The sequence below is a fragment of the Anomaloglossus baeobatrachus genome (genome assembly GCF_048569485.1).
Source record: "Anomaloglossus baeobatrachus isolate aAnoBae1 chromosome 3 unlocalized genomic scaffold, aAnoBae1.hap1 SUPER_3_unloc_3, whole genome shotgun sequence".
NCBI classification, from domain to species: domain Eukaryota; kingdom Metazoa; phylum Chordata; class Amphibia; order Anura; family Aromobatidae; genus Anomaloglossus; species Anomaloglossus baeobatrachus.
The window spans coordinates 135149-154707 of NW_027441782.1; the positions used below are offsets into that span (position 1 = coordinate 135149).

General features: G+C 52.9%; 2 protein-coding genes across 2 annotated transcripts in view; one reads left to right on the forward strand and one right to left on the reverse strand.

Annotated features, from left to right (window-relative positions):
- The window catches only part of LOC142258725 (uncharacterized), a 46254-nt gene extending 44058 nt beyond the window's left edge, over positions 1–2196 (reverse strand). The window contains exon 1 of the mRNA XM_075331340.1: positions 2119–2196. The gene's annotated coding sequence lies outside the window, so the exon portion shown is untranslated. The remainder of the gene's footprint in view (positions 1–2118) is intronic.
- A 126-nt stretch (positions 2197–2322) lies between these two features.
- Positions 2323–19273, forward strand: LOC142258733 (uncharacterized). The gene is made up of 3 exons (XM_075331347.1): positions 2323–2403; positions 14244–14344; positions 18068–19273. Exons 1-3 carry the CDS (start codon positions 2342–2344, stop codon positions 19195–19197), a joined length of 1293 nt encoding a protein of 430 aa, XP_075187462.1. The 5' UTR covers positions 2323–2341; the 3' UTR covers positions 19198–19273.
- The last annotated feature ends 286 nt before the right edge of the window (positions 19274–19559 follow it).

A 19559-nucleotide genomic window follows, 5' to 3' on the forward strand; every position in this document is an offset into this window, starting at 1 on the left:
CAGAGCTACAAGCCCAGGGAGGACAGACTGTGCCAACACTGACCTGGAGGCCAAGGAAGGATGAAACCCACCTCCTGCTACACTGCACCAAATACTCAGCAGTGAGGGACACTCAGCAGTGAGGGACACTCACTTCAGGAGACTATGATATCTTCTCGGGATTTCAGGTCCATAAAGGAGGAAGAGATAATATATATCCTGCTGGAGGAAATATGATAAAGGGAACCTATCACCACTTTTTTGGCGTATAAGCTGCGGCCACCACCGGGCTCTTATATACAGGATTCTACCATGCTGTATATAAGAGCCCAGGCCGCTGTGAGAACATAAAAAACACTTTATAATACTCACCTAACGGTCGTGCGGTGGACCATATGGGTGTCTCCGTTCTCCGGTGCCGCCTCTTTCGGCCATCTTCGTCCTCCTTCTCTAGCCGCGGTGCACGACGGGTCCGACATCATCCACACTCACCGGCATTCAGGCCCTGAGCAGGGCAGATCAAAGTATTGTAGTGCGCCTGCGCAGGATCGGCGAGTGTGTATGATGTAGACGCGTCATGTACACAGGCTTCAGAAAGAGGACGAAGATGCCGATAGAGGCGGCGCCGGCACCGGAGAACGCAGACACCCATATGGCCGACCGCACAACTGCTAGGTAAGTATTATAAAGTGTTTATGTTCTCACAGCGGCCTGGGCTCTTATATACAGCATGGTAGAATCCTGTATATAAGAGCCCGGTGGTGGCCGCAGCTTATTCGCCAAAAAACTGGTGACAGGTTCCCTATAAGCGATGGACTTCTATAGTGCCCACCCCCGATGTGCCCCCACCCATCCTTCCTACACTCCACACCCCCGATGTGGTCCCATCATGCAGCATCAGCCCCTCAATGTTCAGCATCGCCCAGTGTAAGCCCCCTACAACATGCAGCATCGCCCAGTGTAAGCCCCCCAGCGTGCAACATGGCGAACTGCTCAGCACACCCTGCAAGCTCCCCCAAAGTGCAGCGTTGCACCCAAATATGCAGCATCGCCCCCTGTCAAGTGCGAGTCCCCCAAAACGTGCAGTCGCCCCCTGCCCAGTGCGAGCCCCTCCAAACATGCAGAGTGGCCCCATGCCCGGTACGAGCCCCTCCAAACGTGCAGAGTCACCCCCTGCGTAGTGCGAGCCCCCCCAAACGTGCAGTCGCCCCCTGCCCAGTGCGAGCCCCCCCAAACGTGCAGTCGCCCCTTGCCCAGTGCGAGCCCCCCCAAACGTGCAGTCGCCCCCTGCCCAGTGCGAGCCCCCCCAAAACATGCATCGCCCTCTGCCCAGTGCGATCCTCTCAAACGTGCAGCATCGCCCCTGCGAGCACCCCGAAAGTGCAGCGTCACCCCCTTGCGAGTCCCCCAAACATGTAGCGTCGCCCCCTGCCTAGTCCAAACCCAAATGTGCAGCGTCACCCCCTGGCCAGAGTGAGCCCCCCCTAAACTGCAGCGTCACCCCCTGCAAGCCCCCAAACGTGCAGCACCACCCCCTTGCGAGTCCCCCAAACGTGTAGCATCGCCCCGTCCAGTGCAAGCTCCCCCAAACATGCAGTCACCCCCCTACGAGGCCCTCAAACAAGCAGCGTAGCCCCATGCACAGTGAGCCCCCCAAACGTGCGTCGCCCCCTGCGAGCCCCCCCAAATGTGCAGTATAGCCCCCTGCCCAGTGCAAGCCCCCCCAAACGTGCAGCGTCGCCTCCTGCCTAGTGTTACTCTCACATTGCTTATGAAAGCTTCCACAGCATCGCCCCCTGCCCTGTGTAGCCCCCATATCCCCCTTCCTTATGGAAGCCTCCACAGCATCGCCCCCTGCCCTGTGTAGCCCCCCAATATACAGCATCGCCCCCTGCCCTGTGTAGCCCCCCAATATGCAGCATCGCCCCCTGCCCTGTGTAGCCCCCCAATATACAGCATCGCCCCCTGCCCTGTGTAGCCCCCCAATATGCAGCATCGCCCCCTGCCCTGTGTAGCCCCCCATACCCCCCTTCCTTATGGAAGCCTCCACAGCCCTGTGCTGCAGCTTCAGCCCCTTCCCTGTGATATATACACGAGCTGCAGCCCCCAGTAGTGACAGGAGACACTTTTATTTCTTACCCCAAAATCCAGATCGGTTGAGCCTAGAGCTACAGGCCGCGCTGAATAAAGGACACGCCCCCTAACAGTACCTGAATACGCCCCGGAAGTGACGTCATAACATGCAAGCAGCCTGTATTCTCTAGGTAGAGGCTAGATCGGAGTTGATTTTTTGAGGTGGGAGGAGTGATCTCATGAAATCATGATGTCACCGGAAGGGGCGGGGCCTCCTCGTGCTGGGCAGATGTGTGACCGGAAGCAGCGGTGCCCGGGCTCCTGTGCAGACCGGAGGATCCTGACCCTGAGGTGGGGAAGATTCAGCTTTTCCTCATTAGTTATAGCTCTGAGGTCTCAGACTGGATGTTGGGGGCACAGAGCAGTGTCTCCTGTCTGTGTTGGGAGCTGCAGCTCGTGTATATGTCACAGGGAATGTACGGAGGCTGCAGCACGGGGCTGTGGAGGGTTCAATAAGGTAAGTGGCTTATGGGGGGGGTTACACGGAGCAGGGGGTGATGCTGTGGAGGTTTCATAAGGAATGTGGGGGTTACTCTAGGCAGGAGGCGACGCTGCATGTTTGGGGGGCTTGCAGGAGGCAATGTGGAACGTTTTGGGCGGCTCGCACTTGCCACAGAGCGACTCTGCATGTTTGGGGTGGACTCGCACTGGACAGGGGGTGAAGCTGCACGTTTGGGGGAGGGGGGGGCTGGCACTGGGCGATGCTGCACGATGGAGCGGGCTAACGAAAAGAGGCTGTACATTGAGGGGCCTCGCAGGGGGAAGAGACTGCACGGGGGGGGGTCTCGCAGCGGGAGAGACTGCACATTGGGGGGGCTCGCAGGGGGGAGAGACTGCACATTGGGGTGGCTCGCAGGGGGGAGAGACTGCACGTTGAGAAGGGCTCGCAGGGGGGAGAGACTGCACGTTGGGGGGTGCTCGCAGGGGGAGAGACTGGACGTCTGCACGTTGGGGGGGGTTCGCAGGGGGGAGAGACTGCACGTTGAGAAGGGCTCGCAGGGGGGAGAGACTGCACGTTGGGGGGGGGCTCGCAGGGGGGAGAGACTGCACGTTGGGGGGTGCTCACAGGGGGAGAGACTGCACGTCTGCACGTTGGGGGGGGGTTCGCAGGGGGAGAGACTGCACGTTGGGGGGGGGGGTTCGCAGGGGAAGAGACTGCACGTTGGGGGGGGTTGGCAGGGGGGAGAGAATGCACGTTGGGGGGGGTGTTGGAAGGGGGGACAGACTGCACGTTGGGGGGGTGTTGGAAGGGGGGACAGACTGCACGTTGGGGGGGGTTGGCAGGGGGGAGAGACTGCATGTTTGCACGTTTGGGGGGGTTCGCAGGGGGAGAGACTGCACGTTTGGGGGGGTTCGCAGGGGGAGAGACTGCACGTTTGGGGGGGTTCGCAGGGGGAGAGACTGCACGTTGAGAAGGGCTCGCAGGGGGGAGAGACTGCACGTTGGGGGGGGGGGCTCGCAGGGGGGAGAGACTGCACGTTGGGGGGTGCTCGCAGGGGGAGAGACTGGACGTCTGCACGTTGGGGGGGGGTTCGCAGGGGGGAGAGACTGCACGTTGAGAAGGGCTCGCAGGGGGGAGAGACTGCACGTTGGGGGGGGGCTCGCAGGGGGGAGAGACTGCACGTTGGGGGGTGCTCACAGGGGGAGAGACTGCACGTCTGCACGTTGGGGGGGGGTTCGCAGGGGGAGAGACTGCACGTTGGGGGGGGGGTTCGCAGGGGAAGAGACTGCACGTTGGGGGGGGTTGGCAGGGGGGAGAGAATGCACGTTGGGGGGGGTGTTGGAAGGGGGGACAGACTGCACGTTGGGGGGGGTGTTGGAAGGGGGGAGAGACTGCACGTTGGGGGGGGTTGGCAGGGGGGAGAGACTGCATGTCTGCACGTTTGGGGGGGTTCGCAGGGGGAGAGACTGCACGTTTGGGGGGGTTCGCAGGGGGAGAGACTGCACGTTTGGGGGGGTTCGCAGGGGGAGAGACTGCACGTTTGGGGGGGTTCGCAGGGGGAGAGACTGCACGCTTGGGGGGGGTTCGCAGGGGGAGAGACTGCACGCTTGGGGGGGGTTCGCAGGGGGAGAGACTGCACGCTTGGGGGGGGTTCGCAGGTGGAGAGACTGCAAGCTGTGGGGGTGCTCGCAGGGGGAAGAGACTGCAAGCTGTGGGGGTGCTCGCAGGGGGAAGAGACTGCAAGCTGTGGGGGTGCTCGCAGGGGGAAGAGACTGCAAGCTGTGGGGGTGCTCGCAGGGGGAAGAGACTGCAAGCTGTGGGGGTGCTCGCAGGGGGAAGAGACTGCAAGCTGTGGGGGTGCTCGCAGGGGGAAGAGACTGCAAGCTGTGGGGGTGCTCGCAGGGGGAAGAGACTGCAAGCTGTGGGGGTGCTCGCAGGGGGAAGAGACTGCAAGCTGTGGGGGTGCTCGCAGGGGGAAGAGACTGCAAGCTGTGGGGGTGCTCGCAGGGGGAAGAGACTGCAAGCTGTGGGGGTGCTCGCAGGGGGAAGAGACTGCAAGCTGTGGGGGTGCTCGCAGGGGGAAGAGACTGCAAGCTGTGGGGGTGCTCGCAGGGGGAAGAGACTGCAAGCTGTGGGGGTGCTCGCAGGGGGAAGAGACTGCAAGCTGTGGGGGTGCTCGCAGGGGGAAGAGACTGCAAGCTGTGGGGGTGCTCGCAGGGGGAAGAGACTGCAAGCTGTGGGGGTGCTCGCAGGGGGAAGAGACTGCAAGCTGTGGGGGTGCTCGCAGGGGGAAGAGACTGCAAGCTGTGGGGGTGCTCGCAGGGGGAAGAGACTGCAAGCTGTGGGGGTGCTCGCAGGGGGAAGAGACTGCAAGCTGTGGGGGTGCTCGCAGGGGGAAGAGACTGCAAGCTGTGGGGGTGCTCGCAGGGGGAAGAGACTGCAAGCTGTGGGGGTGCTCGCAGGGGGAAGAGACTGCAAGCTGTGGGGGTGCTCGCAGGGGGAAGAGACTGCAAGCTGTGGGGGTGCTCGCAGGGGGAAGAGACTGCAAGCTGTGGGGGTGCTCGCAGGGGGAAGAGACTGCAAGCTGTGGGGGTGCTCGCAGGGGGAAGAGACTGCAAGCTGTGGGGGTGCTCGCAGGGGGAAGAGACTGCAAGCTGTGGGGGTGCTCGCAGGGGGAAGAGACTGCAAGCTGTGGGGGTGCTCGCAGGGGGAAGAGACTGCAAGCTGTGGGGGTGCTCGCAGGGGGAAGAGACTGCAAGCTGTGGGGGTGCTCGCAGGGGGAAGAGACTGCAAGCTGTGGGGGTGCTCGCAGGGGGAAGAGACTGCAAGCTGTGGGGGTGCTCGCAGGGGGAAGAGACTGCAAGCTGTGGGGGTGCTCGCAGGGGGAAGAGACTGCAAGCTGTGGGGGTGCTCGCAGGGGGAAGAGACTGCAAGCTGTGGGGGTGCTCGCAGGGGGAAGAGACTGCAAGCTGTGGGGGTGCTCGCAGGGGGAAGAGACTGCAAGCTGTGGGGGTGCTCGCAGGGGGAAGAGACTGCAAGCTGTGGGGGTGCTCGCAGGGGGAAGAGACTGCAAGCTGTGGGGGTGCTCGCAGGGGGAAGAGACTGCAAGCTGTGGGGGTGCTCGCAGGGGGAAGAGACTGCAAGCTGTGGGGGTGCTCGCAGGGGGAAGAGACTGCAAGCTGTGGGGGTGCTCGCAGGGGGAAGAGACTGCAAGCTGTGGGGTGTTGGCAGGGGGCAGAGACTGCATGTCTGCACGTTGGGAAGGGGGTTTGCAGGGGGAGAGACTGCACGTTTGGGGGTGCTCGCAGGGGGAAGAGACTGCACGTTTGGGGGTGCTCGCAGGGGGAAGAGACTGCACGTTTGGGGGTGCTCGCAGGGGGAAGAGACTGCACGTTTGGGGGTGCTCGCAGGGGGAAGAGACTGCAAGCTGTGGGGGTGCTCACAGGGGGAAGAGACTGCACTTTGGGGGGGAGTGACTGAACGTTGGGGGGAGTTCACAGGGGGAAGAGACTGCACGTCTGCACGTTGGAGGGGGTTCGTAGGGGGAGAGACTGCACGTTGGGGGGGGGTTCGCAGGGGGAGAGACTGCACGTTGGGGGGGGGTTCGCAGGGGGAGAGACTGCACGTTGGGGGGGGGGTTCGCAGGGGGAGAGACTGCACGTTTGGGGGTGCTCACAGGGGGACGAGACTGCAAGCTGTGGGGGGCTCGCAGGGGGGAGAGACTGCACGTTGGGGGGGGCTCGCAGGGGGGAGAGACTGCAAGTTGGGGGGGTGCTGTAGGAAGGATAGATGGATTGATGGATGGGGGTGCTGTAGGAAGGATAGATGGATTGATGGATGGGGGCACACCTGGGGTGGGCCTGTAGGAAGGATGGATGCACATCTAGGGTTTTTATATCCAGTGACAAAAGACCACAATGTGTGTCAATCAGTGACGTTTCGGTTCTTCCTTGGACCTTTATCAAACTCACACTATAAAGATACGTAAGAAAAATACAAAGTGAACATTCTCTCAAAGGTACCGTATTTTTCGGACCATAAGACGAACTCCCCCCCCCCCCCAAATGTTGGGGGAAAGTGGGGGGTGCGTCTTATGGTCTGAATGTAGGGCTGCGGGGAATGAGGGTGCTGCGGTGGAGCGGGTCATCGGGGGCACGAGCAGGCTGCAGCAGCGCCTGCCGTGACCACGTGGGCCCACTCATTCCATATGCACGCCCATCCTCCCGCCCATCTCTCAGCGCTGACAGGTGGACGGGATGATGGGCGAGGGATAAACAGCCGGCCGCATGATCACCCCTGGCAACTACAGCCTGGAGTGATCATGTGCGGCTGTATTCACTGCTCCCCGTGCATCATCATCAGCGCGGGGTGCAGGGAATCAGTATACTCACCTGTCCCCGTTCCCCTACAGTACCGCGTTCTCCTCCTGGCTGGCCGCCGGCAGCCAGGAGGAGATCGCGGTACTGCAGGGGAACGGGGACGGCTCCACTCAGCGGCGCTGCTGCTGACACAGACGGGAGGAGGGGCTGCAGGGAGTGAGGTAAGGTGAGTATGAACGTTTATTTATTTTTTTTTTTTATGTGCCATAGGATGCGGGCCGTATACCAGCATGGGGGTGTATAGCAAGATGGGGGTATATTATGAGCAAGGATGGGGGTATATTATGAGCAAGGATGGGGGTATATGAGCAAGGATGGGGGTATATGAGCAAGGATGGGGGTATATGAGCAAGGATGGGGGTATATACAAGGCAGGAGGATCATTACCAGGATGGGGTATCCTAGTAGAGAATTTGGGGACATTAACCCATAACAGTGTCAGCAGCAGATCCTCGCCCTATAATAAGTGTCATGACCACATTTTTTGCTTAAAATTTTATTTTCTATTTTTCTGCTCTAAAACCAGGGTGCGTCTTATGGTCCGAAAAATACGGTGCATGAATATTAGAGCAAAAATCATACATATTACTTGTGGAAAGATAGAAAAGATTTATCTATATAACAGAAAATGGGCACGATTGGAACATGGCCACGTCCCCAGCGGCTGCAATATCCCATAATATTCACTTTGTATTTTTCTTATGTATCTTTATAGTGTGAGTTTGATAAAGGTCCAAGGAAGGATCGAAACGTCACTGATTGACACACATTGTGGTCTTTATTCACTGGATTTAAAAAATAAAAAAAAAAATTGAAAATATTTTGAATGCCAGATTTATTTCTTCACTTTATTCTGATTTGATGTCAGATAGTGAGAAAAACCCTGCAGATGTGTCTGTATAGAGAGCGGAGGGAAAAACCTGCAGATGTGTCTGTATAGAGAGCGGAGGGAAAAACCTGCAGATGTGTCTGTATAGAGAGCGGATGGAAACTTCTCGTTTTTCTCCTCAGCCCTGGTGTGGAGGAAGTGACTGTGGAGGTATCATACAGTGCTTGTATTATACATTATGGGGCAGTGAAAGGGGAATCTTTGGGCTTCATTAGGAGGAAAGTTACTTTTTAAGGGCTGTAAAGTTGTGAGAGAGGTTCTTATATGACCCAGTTGAATATTAATTACATTTTTATTTTTTGGGGGAGGGGGGTACCAATTACAACTTCCGCTATGGGGTCCCATGATTTTATGTACACCTCTGTTCGTCCCGTTAAAGAAAAACAATTGAATAAAACTAATTTTTTCCAGCACCCATGACTGCACCACGAGAGAGGGGATCCGCCCTTCAAGGACAGTAAACCTCCAGAATAAAAAGGGGCGGCACCTCTCCCCGCATCAGTTGGTTTCCTGTCCTTGAACAGGGAGCCTCCAGGGATCCACTGGATCCAAGAAGGTCCTGATGGGCCGAAGATTCAAGTCTGGCGCCCGGCCGGCCGACTCTGGCAGCGGCACGGGTCCTGCTGCGGTCGGCCGAGGTGCTGTGGAGCTGCCGCAGCGGACCAGTGGGGGTCAGGATTGCGTGCGGCGCGCCCAATAGGAGCGCCATGAGCCTGCGGGGACCAGGTATGTCCGGTCGACCGCAGGGCTCTCCCGACGCAGCATACCCACGGGGGTCCTGTCTGCGCGTGGGCTCCTTCCCTCCCTGCTCCCGGCCCCCCCCTCTCCTTACCACGTCGTATCAGCACCAGGGGCTGGGATACGGGTGGCTGCTGCTGCGCTCCCTGCGGGGCGTCCTCATGGCGGCAGATGCTATGGCGCTTCCGGGTGACTGAGCGCCATGTTGTGTGTGGCGGCGGGGATGTCCGGGCGGTGCGCATGCGCAGCGCGCCTTTTCCTGTTGGACGCGCGGATGGGTTGTCATCTACCGGAAATAGGGGGCGGAGTTGCCAAGGTTTTTTTTTTGAAAATCAGAGCGGCAATCTTCTCTATGGTGCCTGTGCTCGGTTACCATGGCTGACAAGCAGTCAGCTGCGTCTCCTTCGCCTCCCTCCTCCCCAAAGCCTCCCTCTGATCATGGATACTGCCTCCCTGAAGCGGCAGCAGAGAGGTGGCAAGGATGACAGTGTCACTGGCTCGGGGGTCAAGCGTGGGATGTCTGACGACCGGTCCTCCAAGTGGAAGGACCCTGACTCTCCTGACAGAAAAAGGCCCTCTAAAGGAGGGAAGTCAGATGATGTCCCTGCTGACCCGGTATAGCCTCTTGCATCTGTGGGTGAGTGCTACCTCATGAGTTCCGCTTCTAACCGGCGGTCGTCTTGTCTGTGTTTTTTATAGGATCGCAGTAAACCTAAGAAGTGTTTATCTAAATCCAGCCATAAGGAATGTGCCTTGTGCTGTAAAGAACTTTCTGGTTCCTGGACTAAGAGGCTGTGCAAAGGCTGCATTCAGCAGACTTTGTCGGTGGAACAGCCGGGATTTGCCTCCGATCTCCGGTCCATCATAAGGGAAGAGGTCAGGGACTCCCTCCGATCCCTGTCTGGGGCGCAGAGTGCTGGGGGTTCTAGGCCCCCTTCGCCTACCCTCGAGGACTCTGATAGGTCTGATGGGGATTGTGATTCCTCTGGCTCTACTTCCCGCTCCTCTTCAGATAGCGACTCAGGGGGTCGCCAGTGCTTCCCAATCGAAAATATGAAGAAGTTGGTTAAGGCGGTGCGGACCACTATGGGCATCCCGGATGAGAAACCTGAAAAATCTATCCAGGATAGGATGTTCGGGGGCATGGAGCAGAAAAAACGACGCTCCTTCCCGGTGGTGGATAAAGTACAGGCCTTGATTGCCCGGGAATGGAAGAGACCTGATAAGAAGCATTCCCTTCCAGGCGCCTTTAAGAGAAAATATCCGTTTGAGGAGGCCTCCTGCTCCACATGGGATAAGGCGCCAAAATTGGATGTGGCTGTCGCTAAGGCGTCCAAAAAGTTTGCCTTGCCATTTGAGGACATGGGCTCCTTGAAAGACCCGTTGGATAAGAAAGCTTATCACTTCCTGAAGATTACCTGGGAAGCTTCTGCTGGAGGACTGAGACCCGCAATTGCGGCTACATGTACGGCTAGATCCCTGACTATATGGATTGACGAACTGGAAGACCAGTTTAGATCACGGGCACCTAAGGAGGAGATTGCTTCCTCCCTCTCCAAATTGCGGGGGGCGGCGGCCTTCCTTGCGGAAGCCTCGGCGGACTCCACTAAGTTGGCTTCAAAGTCAGCGTCCCTCTCCAATGCGGCTAGAAGAGCTCTCTGGCTGAAATGCTGGCCGGGGGATCTGCAAACTAAGTCTAAACTTTGCAATATCCCCTGTCAAGGTGAATATCTGTTCGTCCTGGATGACATCCTGGAAAAAGCTAGCGACAAGAAAGGTGGTTTTCCCTTTCCGTCATTTCCTTCTTCACGGCGGTCCTTTCGCCCCACCCGGCCCCGGGATCGGAATACCTGGTCCGATAGAAAGAATCCGGGAAAGGGGTTCATGTTCAAGGGCCCCTCAAAAGATCAGAATAAGTCGTCCAAGTGACTCGCTTTCCCAGGTCGGAGGGAGGCTCTCTCAGTTCCTTCGGGCTTGGGAAAGGACTTCATCCAGTGCATGGATCCTGGGCCTCATACGCTCAGGCCTCCGGCTCCCCTTCCATCACCCTCCTCCTCCCCGATTCCTGGTTACCCCTCTGCGTCGTTCTCTGGCGGAACAGCTGGCTTTGGAAGCAACCTCCTCTTCAAGGGGGTTCTCATGGAAGTTCCCGCACGGGAACAAGGAGAAGGATTCTACTCCACCCTCTTTCTGGTGGGGAAGCCTGACTGTTCTTATCGCACAATCATCAACCTGAAAGCCCTCAACCGGTTCCTTCAAATAGACAGCTTCAAGATGGAGTCCGTGCGGTCCATCGTGAAATATCTGTATCCCCATTGTCACATTGCTGTCATAGACTTGTGCGATGCATATTATCATGTCCCAATCCACTCTCTCTTCCAATGCTTCCTCAGAATAGCCCTCCACATGGACGGTCGGGTCTGCCACTTTCAATACAAAGCCCTCCCCTTCGGTCTGGCCATCGCCCCGAGAATTTTTACGAAGATAATAGCAAAAATGTCGGCATATCTGCGTCAGAGAGAGATCCTTCTGATTCCTTATCTGGACGACTTCTTGATTGTGGGCGCCTCAGCTCGCCATTGTGCGGCCCTTCTACGGCAGGTGCAAGCTTCCCTACTGGAGTTGGGCTGGTTGATCAACGAGGAGAAGTCCAGATTAATCCCCTCCAAGGTTCACCTGTTTCTGGGACTCACTTGGGACTCCAACACTCAACTATGTCGGTTGCCTCCTTCCAAAGTGGAAGCCCTCCAGACCCAGATAGACCGGACTCTGCGGCACCAGCGCATGTCTCTCCGGGGTGCGATGTCCCTCCTGGGCTCCCTGACTGCGGCCATCCCGGCAGTCCGATGGGCTCAGGCACACACCAGGGTCCTGCAGTGGAATATCTTGCAGCATCAGACCGCTCACGGAGACCATCTGGACAGACTCATCATTCTCGACCATAGCACATTGCAGTCCCTCTATTGGTGGCTAGATCCGGTCCACTTGGGCGGAGGGGTGCCTTGGATGGCGCCGGAGCCCATGGTGGTAACCACCGACGCCAGTCTCTACGGTTGGGGTGCACACTTGGACACTCAGTTCATTCAGGGACGATGGTCTGGAGGAGAAACTCAAAGTTCCTCGAATACAAGGGAATTGCTGGCGGTGGAAAAGGCGTTAGGTCGTTTCCTGCCGTTATTGCGGGGTCGCCATGTGAAAGTTCTGTCTGACAACCAAGCGACAGTAGCGTATCTCAACCACCAGGGGGGTACTCGCTCCAGGCACCTAATGTCCATCACAAGCAGGATCATGTCTCAGGCAGAAGCTCATCTGGGCTCCCTGTCGGCAGTGCACATCCGAGGGAAGGAGAACATTTTGGCGGACTTTCTCAGTCGCACCCAGTTTCACCAAGGCGAATGGTCTCTAAATCAGTCCGTTTTCGACAGGATAACGGAGATGTGGGGGGTTCCTGAGATATACCTCTTTGCAACCCGAACCAACAGGAAGGTTCCCCGATTCTGTTCCCTGGATCCGAGGGATCATCCCCACTCGGTGGACGCCCTATTACTCAGATGGGACTTCCGCCTCGCATATGCCTTCCCTCCGATCATCCTCCTCCCTGCAGTGCTCAGGAAGATACGGGAGGATCAAGCAGCCGTGATTCTCATAGCACCCTTTTGGCCAAAGAGACCTTGGTTTTATTGGCTGACGCATCTGTCCATCACCAATCCGTGGGTTCTCCCGGACCTACCGGATCTCCTATCCCAGGGTCCAGCCTTCCACCCGCAGAACACCAGGTTACACCTGACGGCGTGGCGCTTGAGCGGTCACTGTTAGGCCACAAGGGGTTTTCTCCAGGTCTGATCTCCACCTTGATGCAGTGTCGAAAGCCTGTCGCTACTCGTATTTATGGGCGCGTTTGGGCCAAATTCCTGGCCTCTACGGGTGCGGATCCTACTAAGCCACCCTCTGTCCCGGTTGTCCTAGAATTGCTCCAGAGGGGTTGGGAACTGGGTCTGTCGGTTAGTACCATAAAGGTGCAAATCTCCGCACTGAGCGCCTTGTATAACCATGCCCTGGCCGGAAATCCCTGGGTGTCTAGGTTCGTTAGGTCCTGTGCTAGGTCTAGGCCTCGGGGCAACATGCCACTGCCGTCCTGGGACCTTAACTTGGTCCTTTCAGCTTTAACACGGCACCCGTTTGAGCCCTTAGATTCTATCTCACTCAAGCATCTGTCCCTCAAAACGATTCTCCTGGTCGCACTCACTTCCGCTCGTAGGGTTAGTGACCTTCAGGCCTTATCCATTTCTCCTCCGTATACCCAGTTTTTTGATGACCGAGTGGTTTTAAGAACTGACCCTGCCTATTTGCCGAAGGTGCATTCCCACTTCCATAGATCACAAGAAATAGTGCTCCCCTCTTTTTATGCCAACCCTTCTACTCCGGAGGAGATGGGATGGCACTGCCTGGATGTTAGGCGTTGTCTTCAACGGTATCTGTTGGTCACCTCAGAAGGGAGGAGGGATAAGTCTCTGTTTGTAGTCTTCCAGGGTTGTAGGAAGGGGCTTAAGGCTTCTAAATCCACCTTGGCCAGGTGGATCAGGGATGCCATCTCTGTTGCTTACACGGCCGGGGGTGAAGTCGTACCTCCTGGTATGAAGGCGAACTCCACGCAAGCGATGGCATCTTCCTGGGCGAAGAGGTCAGAGGTCTCTATCGAGCAAATATGTAAGGTAGTAACCTGGTCTTCTCCGTCCACCTTTTTTAATCACTATCGCCTTGATTTGTCATTCACCGACATCACCTTTGGGAGACGGGTTCTGCAAACTGTTGTCCCTCCCTAGGTCTTCCTCTCTGTAATTCTCTCGTGGTGCCATCATGGGTGCTGGAAAAATACGTAATTACTTACCGGTAATGTGTTTTTTCTGAACCCATGACGGCACCCTTACATTCCCTCCCTGCACTTAGGGGTTGCTAGTTTGCTTCCTTTTTCGCTCCTCTTCACTGGGCGGTTCTGGTGGCGGGATATGTTTTAACGATGTTCCTTGTTTCGGAGGTCCTGTCATGCTCGGTAATCAACTGATGCGGGGAGAGGTGCCGCCCCTTTTTATTCTGGAGGTTTCCTGTTTTGTAAGGGCGGATCCCCTCTCTCGTGGTGCCATCATGGGTTCAGAAAAAACACATTACCGGTAAGTAATTACGTATTTCCTCAAAAAGACTTTCAAAAATATAACATTGTTGACTAAACCAATTCTAAAATGATGGAAAAATAAGCATTAGGGCATCCAAATTGTGAAGACAAAACAATGAAGGAAATCCCAATGTCATAATGTACCACACTAAGTGGATCCTGCCACGTCTGCTTCTATCCCTGCTGAACTGACTCTGGGGCAGCACGGGGGATATAGGAGGCGTAGAGGCCAAGCATCGATTGGTCTCAGGTGCCATAAGACTCTGGTAGCAGAAGCGTCAATCTAGAACAGTGTTTCTCAACTCCAGTCCTCAAGACCCACCAACAGATCATGTTTTCAGGTTTTCCTTAATATTAGAAAGGGAATAATTCCATCACATGTGCAACATTAAGGAAATCCTGAAAACATGATCTATTGGTGGGTCTTGAGGACTGGAGTTGAGAAACGCTGATCTAGAACCTTCCACATGACTTTTCCTTCTGTCCATGACTTTTACATTATTTATTTTACAGCTTTGAAATTCAGGGAAAAGATATGCAGAACGCTGCAGACACAATGGAAAAAGGAGAAATGGATGTGCGGGGTGATGAACGGAGTAGAGACCTTTCCACAGGTAACCCTCCTCAGTGAAGAGTCACCATTAAATAACAAGGAGAACAGTCACATTCCCAGCTGCAAGGAGATAATGAATTTACATTCTCCCTGCTGCCGCTCGTATACAGTCACCGATGCAGTGCGGGAAACAGTAACACTTACCGCTCACAGGCTGTCAGCCAAGGAACAAGAGGGTTGATTACTGTGCACCCACTATGTAGTGAGTGGTGACTGTTTCAGCCTCTCCCACTGTGCTGGTGACTGGAAGTGAGCAGCTGCTGGGAGAATGTAACTGCATTTTTTCCTTGTAGTTACTGTGTCACACTCTATCCGCTGTCTTGTACGCAGTGAGTGACAATTTTGGCTCCCTATGGAATCCGGGTCGTGCCAAGCTGTTTGTTGAGCGAAAGCTCAGTTCAATCTGAAACTGGGAGGTGCTTGGTTTCTTCAGGGGTTCCCTGTTCTGAGTAATCAGTCCTAAACCCAGAGTATCATGGAGGTGCCAGGATAGCTGGAGCAGGGACCCTAAAACTGGCCCTCAAACTAGGGAACTTGTGCTGTCCCTGATCCCAGAGGTAGGCTTGATGGTATCCAGGTCTGGACCTCCAGCTTAACCCTAATGACCCGCCCCAGGGCCGTGGGGTACTCGGTTCCAGGTGTTGGTTAATGGGATTATGTCACGGGGGCCTGTGCCCAGTTCCATGGCCCTGGTGTTCGCTGAAACTCACTAAATAATAAAAATAAAATAAAAAAAATAATAAAGAAAATTAAAAAAAAATAAAACTTTCGTGACGCCACCTACGGTTCCAGTATGGTTACTGGGGCTGCAGGTCAGACCTCTGGGGTGATGGTTAGGCAGCCAGTTGTTTATGCTTCCCGTAGGTGAAGCGGGGTCCCCAGGGCAGTTTTAGCAGTCTCTACACAGATATGGCGGTTTTTCCTCACAGCCTTTTCAACTGTCACTTTAGTGCAGCAGCCTATGGCTCCTCAGATGAAGAAATAAAGTGCGTTACACCAATTCATTAACTCTGACCAGGTTTTACTTGCAGGTGTTATTAAAAATGGGTTCAGTTTCTGATGTGACAGTTTTTGGGTAATCTGGAAACAGTTCAGGATCTCTGCACCATGTTAGTTGTGAGACCTCCCTGCTGCGCTGTCTCTCTCCTTCGTACTAGGCTGCCTGTAGCTATACCTTGTCCCTCTCTCACTGTCTTCACCTGTATGGCAGGCGGCGGGAGCTTCTTTAAGGGGCACTGCTGTACTCACTGCGGTCCCTAAGCTCTGTGTAGCGGCTTTGCCTTCAGGTGCTGCTGCGGCCAGGAGACCTGGAGTCTTCCTGGCCTCCGGTCTTTATTGCTGGGTAGATTAGATCCCTCACAAACTCGGACGCCGGTGTCCGGTAATCAGCGCTGTTCCTTGGGGATGAACCGATCTGGCTCCACCTTCCCGGTCACTCCTCTTTTGCCTCACTCCTGACCCCTCAGGCGGTCACACAGTTGCTCGTACGGGCTAAGCACAGCCCTCTCTATTTTGATGTCTTCCCTCACTCTCTGCTCGCACTGTCTCCTTTTCTCCAACTGTCAACTGTCTTTTTAACTCCGCCTCCAAACCTGGATTTAAAGGGGACCTCACCTGAACTCTGCTTGTAGAGCTCCCCCTCCAGGCTTGGAGTGGAAGTGTTGTATGTGGGACTACCTGATGTGGAGATCCTTCCCTGCCCCGGGTACAGGTATATTTGTGGCAACTGAAGCCTGGGGTGCCACACTAACACCTGTCCAAACCCTGATCTAACCCTCCCCCCCCCCCCCCTCCACCGGGAGTGGAGATGCAAACCCCACAAAGAATCGCCACAAAAACCGGAATGACAGGAGCATAAACTGAAGGTATCATCTGCAGTAACAAGAGGAATCTCAAACCTTAAATGGGGAGAAGACAGCTGAAAAGAAATTAGCCCCCTGAGTCTCAAGAAGCCACAAACCACTCCACAGGACTGGAAAACAGTGTAAAACACTCAGCTGAGGCTGAGCAACTAATTTTAGGTTGCCTGTGAACACAGTCAGATGCCACTGTGGCTCCCTGCGAATGTGGGCCTTGGTTATCTGTGCTCTGATCTATAGCTGGGAGACCTTGGACCTCCTCTGACCATCCATTTGCCCATATCCGCTATCCTCCTGATATTCTGACCCCAGAGCTGACTACGCCTTTGTCTGTCCCCTTAGTTCATGGCATGTTCTTTGTATTTGACCCCAGAACATTTGATAACCCTGCCTCACGGCTTGTCCATGCAGTGACTAGCGTCACACACTGTTCTAATAAACCAGATAGAGATCATTTAATGCTAGGTACTCAGATTACCACTATATCTGCAGGTAAATAGTGTTTTTGTAGCTGCCAGATTTTCTTTAACCCCTTCTCGATATATAACATATTATTACATCCTATTGCTTCTGGCGGGCTCAGAAGCTGAGTCTCCATTATTGCCAGCAGATGATGTCTGAGTTATTCAGTGGAGGTAGGCTTCACCCACTGCTGTTAACTTTTCAATCTTTGACAGCAGCATTCGCAGCTTGCAGCCTATGGGGTACAACGTTCCACCTATCCAACGCCCCCAGCAACATTTATCATTGGGTGCATATGGGTCGCCATAATAGCTGGGGTCTGCTAAAGACCCCTTGCCCTATATAAGGGTACTTCTATGATCTCCACACCTAGATACATTCCTTCAGTGGTGTAGATTTCAAAATGAGATAATTTGTGGGGTGTTCCACTGTTTAGGCACATCAAGGGCTTTACAAACATGACATGGCATCCTCTAGTTCAGCCAGTTCTGTTCTCCAATAGTCAAATGGTGCTCCTTCCCTTCCGAGTCCTGGGATATCGGCGTACACACGAGAAATTGCACAACAGAATTATATGGTCCATTTTCTCATCTTACCCTTGGGAAAATAAAAATTTGTGGTAACGCAACACTTATGTGGAAAAAATTAAAATGTTTTTTTTTTTCCTTCCACATTGCTTTAATTTCTGTGATGCATTATTGCTGTAGGAATATTACAAAAAAGGGATAAATACATAGCTAATGTGAAAAATGAGTAAAAAGACATAGGCATTGCATTGCTGCTTTAGAGATATTTGCAAAGAGAGATTCTTAGCTTATGTATTGGCCAATCCATGTGAGGCCGATCACCTTGACAAGGTGATCTTATTCTATTGGGAACCTAACCTTAAATGCCTCTGTGTGGTTAAAAAATCTGCATTTCTGCTTCCTGGCTAAATAAGATGGTGGACACACCCTGGCTATAGGGCAGAGTGCTTGGTCAGGTGCTTGTCACGGTTATCGGGCTCACATGGATTGGTCAATACATAAACTAAGAATCTCACTTTACAAATATCTCTAAAGCAGTAATGCAATGCCTATGTCGTTTTACTCATTTTTCTCATTACCTATGTATTAATCCCTTTTTTCTAATATTCCTACAGCAGTAATGCAATGCGAAAGTATCCTTATATTATTGAGTGCCACTGGATATGCTTTTGTAGATATGTTTTATTGAATGTCATTTTGAGCCCTTCGAAGGGTGCAGTTTTTAAAATGATGTCATTTTGGGTATTTTCTGTCACATAGGCCTTTTAAAGTAGAACACTACACACTTTCTTTGGAATTTGTATGGATTTATGTGTGTCTGTGTATGTTTGAGGTTATATTATTAAAAGCTTATAACTTCAATTTTATTTATGGCAGATGACGGTACCAGGAGTTCCACACAGAATGCTAAGGAAAGTGAAAGTAACAAAGAAGCGAAGCCATATTCATGTGCAGAATGTGGGAAATGTTTTGCTAACAAATCAAATCTCATTAAACATGAGAGAATTCACACAGGAGAGAAGCCATATTCATGTTCAGAATGTGAGAAATGTTTTACTTGGAAATCAGATCTTGTTAAACATGAGAGAATTCACACAGGAGAGAAGCTATATTCATGTTCAGAATGTGAGAAATGTTTTGCTTGCAAATCAAATCTTATTAGACATGAGAGAATTCACACAGGAATGAAGCCATATTCATGTGCAGAATGTGAGAAATGTTTTGCTTGCAAATCAAATCTCATTAAACATGAGAGAATTCACGCAGGAGAAAAGCTATATTCATGTTCAGAATGTGAGAAATGTTTTGCTCGGAAATCACATCTTATTAGACATGAGAGAATTCACACAGGAATGAAGCCATATTCATGTTCAGAATGTGAGAAATGTTTTGCTGACAAATCAAGTCTCATTACACATGAGAGCATTCACACAGGCGTGAAGCCTTATTCATGTTCAGACTGTGAGAAATGTTTTGCTGACAAATCAAGTCTCATTACACATGAGAGAATTCACACAGGAGAGAAGCCATATTCATGTTCAGAATGTGAGAAATGTTTTGCTTGCAAATCAGATCTTGTTAAACATGAGAGAATTCACATAGGAGAAAAGCTATATTCATGTTCAGAATGTGAGAAATGTTTTGCTCGGAAAGCACATATTATTAGACATGAGAGAATTCACACAGGAGAGAAGCCATATTCATGTTCAGAATGTGGAAATTATTTTGCTCGGAAATCAGATCTTGTTAAACATGAGAGAATTCACATAGGAGAAAAGCTATATTCATGTTCAGAATGTGAGAAATGTTTTGCTCGGAAATCACATCTTATTAGACATGAGAGAATTCACACAGGAATGAAGCCATATTCATGTGCAGAATGTGAGAAATGTTTTGCTGACAAATCAAGTCTCATTATACATGAGAGCATTCACACAGGCGTGAAGCCATATTCATGTTTGTTTTGCTCGGAAATCAAGGCTTATTACACAGGAGTGAAGCCATAGTCATGAATAGAATGTCTGTTTTAGTAAATATTAATAGACTTTTACTATCTGTTAATAAAGAGTTAATTTTATGTCATTACGGTTGTGTACTTTTTATAATGGATCATTTACAAATTATTCATTTTTTTTACACATTTTTTTAATTTTTGATGGAGAATTTTTTTTTTCTTTATTTTTTTTTTATAGCCAAGTTGTATGCTTTACTCATCCATTTGTGTATTGCTTGAATGAGAGCAGAATTCATTTTGTTAAATCTACACTCCATTTTGTCTTTGTGTAAAGCCCCCGTCACATGTAACGACTTACCAGTGATCCCGAAAACGATGTGACCTGATAAGGATCGCTGGTAAGTCACTGGGAGG

Excerpts from the sequence above, each read along its gene's own strand:
- LOC142258733 (XM_075331347.1), top strand. The coding sequence starts at position 2,342 with ATGTGTGACCGGAAGCAGCGGTGCCCGGGCTCCTGTGCAGACCGGAGG. Across the intron at positions 2,404-14,243 it reads CGGAGGATCCTGACCCTGAG|CTTTGAAATTCAGGGAAAAG; the intron begins GTGGGGAAGATT and ends TTTATTTTACAG. Across the intron at positions 14,345-18,067 it reads GAGTAGAGACCTTTCCACAG|ATGACGGTACCAGGAGTTCC; the intron begins GTAACCCTCCTC and ends TATTTATGGCAG.